Source organism: Parasteatoda tepidariorum, chromosome 10, assembly GCF_043381705.1.
Source record: "Parasteatoda tepidariorum isolate YZ-2023 chromosome 10, CAS_Ptep_4.0, whole genome shotgun sequence".
Classification (NCBI taxonomy): domain Eukaryota; kingdom Metazoa; phylum Arthropoda; class Arachnida; order Araneae; family Theridiidae; genus Parasteatoda; species Parasteatoda tepidariorum.
The window spans coordinates 48,398,122-48,410,283 of record NC_092213.1 but is presented as its reverse complement, the minus strand read 5'-3'; the positions used below and the strand labels follow the sequence as shown (position 1 = coordinate 48,410,283).

General features: G+C 29.9%; 2 protein-coding genes across 4 annotated transcripts in view; one reads left to right on the top strand and one right to left on the bottom strand.

The window, feature by feature from the left end:
* LOC107456192 (histone acetyltransferase KAT6B) overlaps positions 1–6,582 on the top strand; it is a 53,608-nt gene extending 47,026 nt beyond the window's left edge. Inside the window, exon 19 of the mRNA XM_016073979.3 lies at positions 768–6,582. Coding sequence (XP_015929465.2) covers positions 768–3,680 — 2,913 coding nt within the window. The 3' untranslated portion in view covers positions 3,681–6,582. The remainder of the gene's footprint in view (positions 1–767) is intronic.
* Positions 6,583–8,467: 1,885 nt separating this feature from the next.
* Positions 8,468–12,162, bottom strand: part of LOC107456194 (calcium uptake protein 1 homolog, mitochondrial) — a 33,694-nt gene continuing 29,999 nt past the window's right edge. For all 3 annotated transcript variants that reach the window (XM_071186048.1, XM_016073982.3, XM_016073985.3), the window contains 2 exons: positions 10,993–11,082; positions 8,468–8,782 (listed from right to left, as the gene is read on the bottom strand). In XM_071186048.1, coding sequence (XP_071042149.1) covers positions 8,628–8,782; positions 10,993–11,082 — 245 coding nt within the window. In that variant the 3' untranslated portion in view covers positions 8,468–8,627. The remainder of the gene's footprint in view (positions 8,783–10,992; positions 11,083–12,162) is intronic.

Sequence of the window (12,162 nt, the reverse complement as noted above, 5' to 3'; positions counted from 1 at the left end):
TTTTAATTTGTTTAACAATTAATTTATAATAAGATTGTTAAAATGGTACATTTAGTGGTTATTACCAAATTATAATTTTTTTCATTATTTACGTGTATTAGAAATCAGTGAAACACCAATTAAAAATATTAAGTTCCGTTTTTTTTTAAAAATGTTTTTAAAACAATTATTTTTTAATGAAATATTACTGTGTCTTCAGTAGTTTCAATGAAGTTATATTTGATAATTTGAGTAATATATAACTTGGAATTAAAACTATCAAACATACTTGAAAATTTCAAAAAATTTCAGCTTTCAGAACAGCTGTGATATGTTTTTTAAATATAACTCAGAAATGTATTGTGATGTCTTCAAATTTATCCAGTTCTCTACATATTTTTTCTTTATGTGATCCAGATGATTGACAATCTATATTGGAGTTTTGTTTAAGTTATACTCAAATAGAATACTTCAAATAGAAAAATGAATAAACTAACTCTTCGGAATTTCCTTTTATTTGGTTAACATAGGTCTAGAAATTTTTATTCTGTATTTTTATGCCAGACTTAGTGTGTGTACAAGACCATTTGATCAATTTAACTAGTAATTCACTTTAGGTTTCTAACAATATAGCTGATTTAGATTCTTGTGCTAATCAACTCATTTCAAAACTTATTATAATATATATTCATTATTGTTTTAGTATGTAAATAAGTAATAATAAATTGATGATTTTATTAAAAAAGAATAGTCACATTATTTCTGGTAACTTAAAATTGCTATTTCAGATGTCTGAGTCGTTTAGTGGTGCTGTGGAAGATGCTCCTTCAAATAAAGATGAAGAAAATAAGATTAACTCTTCAACTGATAATGCTGAGCCCTCAACAGATGTTACCATGCCTTTAACAGATAATAAAGAACCTGATGCTCTCTTAGTGAACAATAACAAAGAAAATGATGATCCTGGTATCAAACAAGAATCAAACTCAACACCTACTTCTACTTACAACTTGGTGGACAACACTCAAGATATTGTGAGTAAAGACTTGAATAATGTATCATTAAATGAGACCTCTTTGGCTGTTAATGATGCTGACAAGTGTAAGAACATAAGCTGTGATATGGATGAAATTAATACTCTTGAAAATGTTATTCGTGGTGAAAATGAAATAAACAATGAACCTCGAGAAAATCAAACAAAAAATTCAGAACAAAACCAAGAAAGCGACTCCAGTTATTCTTCGTGTGTTGAAGAGATGGAAATAGATGATCGTGAAAAAATTGATTCTAATAAACTTTCAAATTTCAAAGACCAGTTAAGCGAACAAAAGAAAATACTTTCTGATTCTGATAATGCAAGTTCAAAGAAACAACTAAAAGAAGAGACTAGTCTCTCTCTTGCAGAAACTGAAACTGTTAGACTGTCTCACAATTCAGGAGATAAAACAGAAAACTTATCCACAGATTATGAGAAATCTGAAACTTCTAATTTAATTGAAAGCAATGGAAATATTTCTGATAATGATCAGATTAACGAACAAGATAAACATGTTGAAAATTTAGAAGTGTCACGAGGTGGAAGCCCTCCAAGCTGTGTTGTTTCTTCAGATGGCAGTGAATTAATGCAAAGTCAACCCCAATCTGCTGATGATTTTTCAGAATGTTCTAATGATGTTAAGTCAGTAGTGTCCTCTATATGTGACCATGTAAATGATAACAATCAGCCTGTAGAGGATGAAAATCAGGTTGTAAATGATGATAACCAGCCCGTGAATGATAATAACCAGCCTGTAAATGATGATAAACAGTCTGCAAATGATAATAACCAGTCTGTTAATGATAATTACCAGTCTGTTAATGATAATAACCAGTCTGTAAATGATAATAACCAGTCTGTAAATGACAATGAACAACATTTTTTACCAAACTCTCCAACTGTCAAATCTCCTGAAGTCTCTCCTGAAAGCTGTCACGATGAACTTACAAATTCAAATCAAAATTCAATGCAACAAAATAAATCTGAAATAACCATGCTTAATTCAAATAATATTGCGTCACACGAATATTCTAATGTATCTGTTGTGAGTTGTAATGCTCCACATTATCTTTCTGAAGGAGATGAAAGCTTTCACTCTAACCAACTACCGCCCACCCCCCAAACTCCTGCTTCTGACAATGGACATCATCAACAGCCTGTCTCCGCTGGTACGTCGGGTGACGAATGTCACAGTTTAAGTGAAGGAGAATTTACCAATGGAGAAAATATGCTATCCCCATCAATTAGCAAATCAAGATTGTATCCTATGAAGGGTGATAGATTATACGATAATTGTGAGGAAATGCATACAGATTACGAATCAAGGTCACCTCAAGATGATTTAGGGAATGAAAACAATCAGTGCTATAACCGTCCAGCATCTAATCCAGCCTTACTGAGAAAAAATACCCCTACTCCAGATATGACCCATTTGGGTGTGTATACTCCAGATTCATCAACAAATAGTGGTTTTAATTCTATGGATGCAGATGTAAATAATATGAATTTAGAATCTCCATCCTCTTTGCATAGTAATGAACCAGCTCAACCAAATTCTATCGAACCCCCTTCAAGGACACCGCCTCAGCCGTACATGGATCAGGAGCAAATTCAAAGAAATTACTGTCAACCTGATAAGGGCTGTACACCAACGGAACCAGTCACAACAAGAATGAATAATCCATTGCTTGACAAAATGACTTGTTCAAATGCAGTTCAGCTAACACGTCATCAAATGCAACAATCTAACCATCATCATCAAAATGACATGTCTTATAACCAGCATCCTGCATCGACTGCTTTATCAAATATGGTTAATAATAATAATAATGTTGGTACCATTTTGCTTGGGCAGGCACAACCAGTTCAATCTAATAACTATCTCAATACAGTCAACATAAGAATGTCTTCCACGCCTCCTGCTTCTAATCCTGTAGGCAACTCCTATGTAGTGGGAGTTCCAATTACATCTGTGATTCAACAACAAACATCATCTTTGTCTCATCAGCAACCATCTAACCAAGCTAGTCGTGGTTCTATGCAAAGAATGGGCCATATTTCTATGCCAATCACCACATCATCATATTCAGTTCCAAATCCTTCATTTCATTTACCATCTGGCTACACTAACAGTAATGTCAACCAAGCTTCTCCTTGCAATTTAGCTAAACTTCAGCAGTTAACCAATGGCATTGTGGATCCTCAGCCCAATCAGGCAACTGGTTACCCAACCATGTCCCCATCACCATATAATTCACAATCGCATCAGTCAAATCTGACGCCTCCTCCCCAAAACCAACGCGCAATCGCTCCTGCAATACAAAACCAATCCCCCATGCCAGGTAATCAAGTTCACGGATATTCAAATTATAATCGTTATCACTCCAGGCCTGTACAAAGGACTCCTAACATAGCTATTTCTCCAAACATTGTTGCTAGCTACCCAGCATTCGGCGGATATCAAATGCAACAGCCATCTGCACCAACTATATTGAATACAGCGGGTTACATAACATCTGGACCTACAATGCCTATGAGTGTTGTGAATATGCATCCACAAGGACAATATCAAGAAACTATTCGAAACATTACACCTCAGGGTCCCATGTACGCATATGGTTATATAAATCAGAGTTTACCTCCTCAGGCTATGATGAGACGGTGATATTTTCTGGTACAGAACATTTTGTATAGTTATGAGATTGTAACTGTGGATGCAGAGCAGCAATCCAATCAAGTATTAATTTGGTTTGGTGAATCTCAAACTCAGCTGAATACTTATCAGTACTTAGTGTAATACCTCAAAATGAAATTGCAATCAATTCTATTTTGGAGAACTATTAAGTTTAGGTAAATATTTTGAAAAGGAGAAATGCTATGTACATAAATGTTAATATCATTTTCCATTTAGTTGTAAATACTAACTTTAAGTGTACAGTACTTCACAGTTTCTTTGTACTATAAAACATCAAACCTATTTGTTAAATATGTAAATAATTTGTTAGACATTTCTTAAATCATTTTTGAAATTACCATTTAGCGCATGGTATATTTATAAAACTTTCATTACTTCACAAGCATAATTAATATTTTAATTTTCACCCCCTGTTTAACATTTTTGTTTGTTATTTTGTTGTTTTTTAGACTTTGCCAGTTTGTTTAACTTGGTCGTTTTGCATGTCAATTAATTGTTATTTAAATAAGAGAAATTGTAAATATGAACTCTAAAGCAGACCAGTTTCAGTGTTCAACAGTTATTAACTAGTTCAATAACTTTGTTGCATTATAAAACAGTTAAAAAAATTAATGCATGTGAAATTTTTTTTGTTTATATTTATTCTAATCAAGAGAAAATTAGTATTTTTTACAGTATCATTATTTATGAAACTCAAATTTATATGTGAACATTTCTCTAAGTGTTAAGCTGACTGCTGTATTACATATTCTACATACTCTTTCAAACCAAACGTAAGATGTAACATATTTTTGTAATGAATTTTTTAAAAAGCTTCTAGTATTCATTGCTTTTAAAAGTAGTATTTATTTAATGCTTTTGTTTCACTAAACTATTGATTGTACATTCCATCTGTTTATGTAATGAGTTGATAACCTTCAAGTTACTCTATCAATAACATAACATTTAAAACTCATGAAATTATTTTTTTTTTTTTTATTAAATGGGGATTTATTAGTAACACTAATAGTAAAATCTGCTGGTAAATTTCTATTATCATATGTTAAATCATTTATAGTTATATTTTATTGTTAAAAGGATTTCTTACAAAGTATATGATAAATATAAATTAGAACTGTTAAAGCATTAGCAGTTGCTTTATTGGGTGAACACACCTTTCATTCATTAGGTGTTAATTAGGTAATGGTAGATTTTATTTTAAAAAACATATTCTCAGGACTTATCAATTAGTCATGAGAATTTACCAAGAGAATAATTTAAGATCTTGATCTGAAAAAATGGACTTTTGCATTTATTTATTCAAGCAATATTTAAAAATAATGAAGTTTTTTTTTGAGTATACTAAATGGAAAGATCAAAATTAATCAATACCTTAAAACTAATAAAATGTATAAAAAGATTCTTAACTTGATATGATTTTGTTAAATCATAGTTCTTTATCAAGGTATTTTAAGTCTAGATGAAATAGGTGTAGGATCCTTCAAATACCAAAAATCAAGCAAATCCCTAACCTTGCACTCATGCTTGCGTTGCATAAGATTTAAAAAAAATAAGGTAATTTTTTTTTTATTATCAGCAATCACTTCAATAAACAAAGTTTATTTGACAAGTTAATTTTACTTAAAAAATTAATTTAAATTCAGAAACTTATTCAGAAAGTAATTTTTGTTGCTCTGATTTTTTTTAAAAATTTACTTTAGTAGATATGATTTAAATATACTTGTGGTAGTTTTTTGACTTAATTGTTAAACTACATAAAGCGAAGAATTTTTTTTGTTTTGCTTCCATATCTTCTCCTTAGTGCTTACATAATATTTGAACTGACCTTTTTATGCAAAAAAAAAATCAGCATCTTGATTATTAAATACAGTAGGGAACCGATTATCCGGAATGATCGGCACCATCGCTATTCCGGATAACTGATTTTTTCGGTTTTCTGAATCGCTACAAAAGCCGTTTTTGTTAAACCCAACTAAAAAAAAAAATATTTGGAAATTATCTTAAAAAGAAGAAAAAACGATGAAGTAATACACTAATGATTATAAGTGATGGTAAGGTTAACATCTTTCAAAAAAGAAAGAAAAATCCTAAAATCTTATGAGGAAAAAAATTTTTTTTTAAAAAATGGCGGGAAAATGTATCGAATTTCGTTCCGGTTTTTTGGTTTTCTGATTTCCGGATAACGGGTTCTGTACTGTATATCGATATTATGTATTTATAATAATATATCAATTAGGCCCCATCATAAGATTTATCTCCTTAGTGGTAAAATCTTGGTATCATTCCCGGTTTTCTATAAAATTTAAGTTGCAATTTACATGATGTTATGCATTTAAAAGGAAATATATTTTAAATAGCTGTAATTTCTTGAGCTGAGCTCTTGTACTGATGAAGCTTTAATTCTGTGTTTAGTGAGAATTAATATTTAAACAAAGTTTTAATAATAGAGGAAGAGTTATAAAATCGATCAGTTCTCAATGTTGTTAAAAAAAATACTTGTAATATTCGTTAAATATTTATAGCAAATACAAAATAGAATCATATTTGTATAATTTTCTATTGTAATATTTATTATAATAAACATTCTACTCATTTGCAGTTGTATAAATTTGCACTTTTCTTTTTTTATTTAGATAGTTTGGTTATGAGGGTTTTTTTTACAATCGAATATGTCAATCATGTGATCCTGTGCGAATGTTTCATATTTTTGTAAGCATTTCAAGGTGTTGCAATTTTTATTTCATGTTTTAATTTTTTTTTAAAAAAGAAAACTGTGTGTCAGCAATAACGTGTTTTAAAAAATGCAGTGTGTATGAATCGTCATTTTCATCTATGCAATAAAATATTTTGTCTTTCTTTTGATAAAAAAAAAGTATTTTCTTGTGTTCTTCTCCTGACACTATTTTTCCCTTCGTTTGTTGTTAATGGGTCATTATTGTGGAGGGTCTATCTAAAATCAAAATTTCTTAGGGCAAGGATTTAGTTTCTTTAAAGGCATATTATAGAATAAAAAGTAGCATAACTGCTTTTTAATAAATGAAATTACACAAAGACAATTATTATTTTTGTTGACATATTAATATTATCTGAAATAAAATAAATAAAAATGATCTGATTGAAGATAGGGTATACTTTGTGCTATATTTATGCATGAGTAAAGCTTAGATAAAGGCAAATGGACAAGCACCACGGTAGCATGTGCATTTCTTTACTATTTTGCTTTATTTATAAATAAAAGTGATTAGAAGTATAGTATTTTGCTTTTTAAGTCTGTATACATTCGAACATATTATTTAGCTGTATAATCAATCTGTGTTTGAAAACACTTATGTACTGTCATTTTTTAACTCTATTTAATAGCTTCCTTTTTGTTGGCACTTACATATTTTAAGTATCATATATTTTTCATGGTATTTAAATAGTGTGCAAAATTAAATTGAAACTTCTAACCAATAATGGGATAAAATAAGTTGATTGTTGCATTCTTTACCTTTTTTTTTTTAACTTTGTAGCTCAACCGTGGCAATTGTTAAGTTGCTTTTATTTGCTCATGCAAAATCGCTTGTTGGTAGAGTGGACTGTTATCTTTTTTTTTTATTAATACAATTTTGTTTTGGAAGAGATAGAAAATTTTTGTTAATATTACATTACATTAAGTGAAGTGACAAATCTCAAACTGAAAACACATCAGGATGAGCAGTTTTGGTTGCCATTATTAAATAAAAATATCACTGGTGCAAATTAGCTGCATGGTATAACTATATTTTTTAAAATATGCAGCTGAAAAAGAAAAACAACTTTGATTTAGATCTTAGCCTAACAGACACCTTCAAAACTAATCTAGAAAATTGCTAGTTAAACATGGAGGATTTATGTTCCCTTCTTACACATCCTTCTTCATAATCTTTAACAAAGAAGTATCCTAATCTAGTCACACTCTTTAATCAAACTATTTTTTCCAACAGTTTTTTTTCTCTTTCCTGTTTGGAATTGAAGGTGTAAACTATTGATAATGAAAGCTGTAGCAAAAAATTATTAAAGAATGACAAAAATGGAATAGGAAATAATTGGAATATTCTAAATCAAATTGTGTTCTAATTCAGAAAATAAATTTTCTTCTTTGTCAGTGCAACAGCCCCTTGCTTGGCTGCCTCAACATCTAACACGCCAGCGCCTCCTACCCATGGTAACAATTTCAAATCTTTAGGATTTTCAGGTCATTTTTGATGTCCTTGAGCCATCTAGTAGGGGGGTATTTTCAGGGCTTCTCCATATATTGCTCAGCCTATTACTGCAGGTTATTTGGGGCAGCTTATAGAGTCGGTAGAGCTCGAAGTTATAAATTATTATGTCTGAGTTAAAAAATAGGGGTAAAATACAGTTATCACTTATGAATTTATTACTGAAAATAAAAAAATTTCATACTAATTTCCAAATATTTTTTAAAACTTGAAAATTAAAATTCTTAAGGAGGAAAATTTTTTTAAAGCAGCTCTTAGCAGTTAACAGTGCTCTGCGAAAAACTGGGTGACGCATCAAATATAACAATTGTAGTAATTTGATTATTTATGACTTAAATTCTTTTATAACTTCGAAATAGACTAAAAAGATTACATATTTTCTAATCTAAAAAATTCGGTAAAAGAACATTCAGCAAATGTATAACTTGCTTGATTGGCAGGTAAAACTTGGGAACCATTTTTTTAATTACTTTGCTTACAGTTAAAAAAGAAATAGAATACATAAAAAAACACAACTTTGCTGTTATTGATTTATTTATTTTGCTAAGTTACAGAATCTTCTCATAAATAGGAACGACTAATAAATGAATGAAATGGGCCTTCAGATCTAACAAATATTCTAAGCAAACTTCAACACAGAATAGTTTTATAAGGATAACAATTTGTGCAATGATTTTTAAACATCTAACAAAACAGGTTTCTTCAACCTTGCACATTTCCAAACTGAATCCATCAGCTTAACAAAACCCGTATCTTTTGGTTTCTCTAAGCCACGATGTAACCTTTCTTTCATTACTGCTACAAATTCACGATTGCTCAATTGTCCGTCAACTGCAAAATAGAAAGGTTATCAGATTTGACATACTTAATTACTCGGCAAATAGAGCATAGTTTTGTAAATGTATATGTCATGTACATGCATTTTGCTGGTTAGTTAGAAAAGTAAGTATTTTCTAAATGTGCAGTACTTTTTAGAGGAATTAAAGAAATTTAGAAGCTTCAATTACAAATATTTATTTATTTTCTAGCATTTCTTAAATTAAATATTCATTGTTAGAAAAGATTGAATGAGGCGTAAAAAATTGATTGTTGATAGAAAAACTTGTAAAAGATAATTTTGAACAATAAATTGCCTTCATATAAATAGAAATTTGATATTTCTTAATTTTCTGTATTATATATTTTATTGGCCACAATAAAAAACAGAAATCAAATGGCGGGCTGCAATTTTGTCAAAATTTTATGTAGGACTCTTTTATGCTTGAAGGAACATTAAATATTACTGTCAGATTTTTACATAGTTGTACAAAACAAAAGTATTGAATTACAAATTAAAATAAGTTGATTTTTAAAAATATTTAATTGTTACTATTAATAATATTTAAAAATATATTAAATAAGTAATAAAAATTCGGGCTACAATAACTAATGTGCACCTATGTATTGAACAATTTATCTGCAACAGATATCTAATTGTTAAGATATAAAACTTTAAAAAGGTTAGTATTAAAACTTACATAGTAGCACACAAAATGTTCAATGAGAAAATTGAGGTTTGTTTGCTGCAACCACCAGAGAATAGATATTTACATTTAAAATTTACAAATGTGTGTGTAAATATTTTTGTCCTAAATGAGTGGTTTCAAAAAGTTAAATCGGAGAATTTTTTCGAGAAAATTGACTACTTTAAAAATTAATTTATTAAAAAAAAAAATTGACGTAGTTCTGACCACTGGAGAAAAAAGATACTTCACAGTTAGTTCAGAATAGTCAACCCTTATATTGTAAATGGCTGTAAAGATTTATTTTAATGAGCCAAAGCAAATCCAATCTGAGTTATTTTTCACATATTTCTTGATTAGTCTAAAGACATATTTTTCACATATTTCTTGATTAGTCTAAAGACATAAGGCCTGACTAATAAGCTTGAAATTATCAGAAAGATTAAAAAATATTGAAGACTTTTCAGACTAGCCTGGCACTTTTCAAAATGCTGGCGAGAATAGCGAAGAGGCAGATTTTTAAATAAGCCTACGATTTTTTGGCATTAAAAATCTAAAATTTATTTAAAACAAGATCGGGGGCTTGCTAAGATTATCTTATTTTATAAAGGTATGGAAGCACCACAATATTGATTTCTTAGAGAAGGTAACTCGTGAAAAATATTATGAAGCAGTAGAAGGAAGATATATGCCTTTAGTAACCAAACAGACTCAATATAACTGTGTTCATAGATGATGTAAGGATTTAAGTTATCTTTCCACTACCGTTAGGCATTAGCTATTTCCCATTTGTCGTGATATTTTCTTTCCCCTTAATCAGTTGAAACTCTAGAGGTGTATATCGTTGAGAAGGATACAGATGCCAACGCCATGGCTCAAGTATCAACTGCAGCAGGGAGTGGAAGCACATGCTTGAAAACTTACTTCAAACATGTGTCTAGGAATGATTTCTGTAAGCTTTTTACCTTAGATTTTTAGCCTGGTTGGTAGGGTGTTGGGCCCATGTCCAAGAGATTGTAAGTTCGATCCTCACCAGCTGAAGACTCCCCTTGCAGTCAATGGTGACTGGTGCACATTAAATCTGTCGGGCAACAAAGTCTTCCAAGTTCAGGTCAAAATTATGGGTCCGTCCTGTAAAACGTGTGTGTGTGGCTGAAATCATATTCTTGACCATTGTTTTTCATTTTACCAATGAAAAACAAGAAACGCACCCTCTGCTTTAAATTTGCTGGGTTTTACCAAGAAGAACTGCTAGTATTGGCAAGTAGCATTAGAAACAACAACAAAACAAGATCTAGAGTATAATTAACTTCTAGAGTGATAAATATTTCTAACATGGTAACGAATCGAATTTGGTTGGAGATTTTCTCATTTCTTTTATAGGCTGCATAAAAAATTCATATTTTATTTAGACTGAAACATAAAGTTCTTCTAGAAGAGGTAATACAGTTTTAATATTAAAATTTGTTAACAAATAAATTGATTTAAAACTAAAGATTTAATGCTAAAATATATCTTTTATACAATAAGATTACTTACGATTTTCATCAAATAGTGTAAAAACAACATCAATAACATGATCGCTCAAGTCTAAATGCGCCACAGTTTTGGCAACATGTTTCAGGGTTGCTGTTAAGGGAGAAAAAAAGATTTAAACATTAAAATTACAGAGAACAAACTAGGTTAACATGGTTGCATAAGTGGCGCTTGATGGCGGCAGACACTGCAGATTATCATGGCATCTGCAGATTATTATTATTTTTTAAAATGGATAGAAAATTGCTGAGAGAAAGTATGAGAAAAGTAAAGAACAAACAATAAATTATTAAATGGCAATAAATTTCTTTTAAATTCATTTGAATACACAGAAATAAAACCATAAAAGTGACTTAAATAATTTTTCCCTATTTTTCTTTTTTATTCTTTTGAACAAAAAATTTTAATTTAATAAAAACATTTGTAAGTTTCAGAACAATTTTTTTTTTGCAAAGTAATTCATGTTTTTAATAATCTGAATTTTTAAAATGAAGAACATTTTCTTATTAAAAAAAAAAAAAAAAAAAAAAAAAAAAAAAAAACTAGATTTTTCCCCCCCCTATAAGTGGTAGATAGTCCAGAATTTACTAAATAAAGTAAAAAGAAGAAAAATAGAATTTTGATTAATTTGATAAAGTTTTATACATTTATAAAATTTTTACCAATTGAACGAATTTCACTGCATATGGATTTAATCCATGCTACCAATTTTAATTTAATACAAATTAAAGATAATTTTACAAGCACATCATTTTTTTAGTCTCATTTTTCACTACGATATTTTGCTGCACCTGTTTAGCTCAAATGACACAACACATTGTTTTTCAAAAATTCATAAAATTAAAACCATGCTTTCTTTAACTAAAGAAATTACACAATAGGGTCTACGCTTATTTATTAAAAACAGCTTGTAGGTTAGGGCAAGTATTTTTTATGGTAATAATGCATTTTCACAAAGTTTCCAAAGAACTTTTTCAGACTTTCAGGCCTACCTAATCTTAAATTTAGGATTCAATGACCTCATATTGATGAGCCACTACTGCTCATATTATGAGCCTTGGTGGCTCACCTCATTGGAGCGCTCGCCTCCCAATGAGGTGACCGGGTTCGACACCCAGCCATGGCTGGTCGATGCGAATTCTGGCTTCATTAAAAAGTTCCTCCACAAAAGCA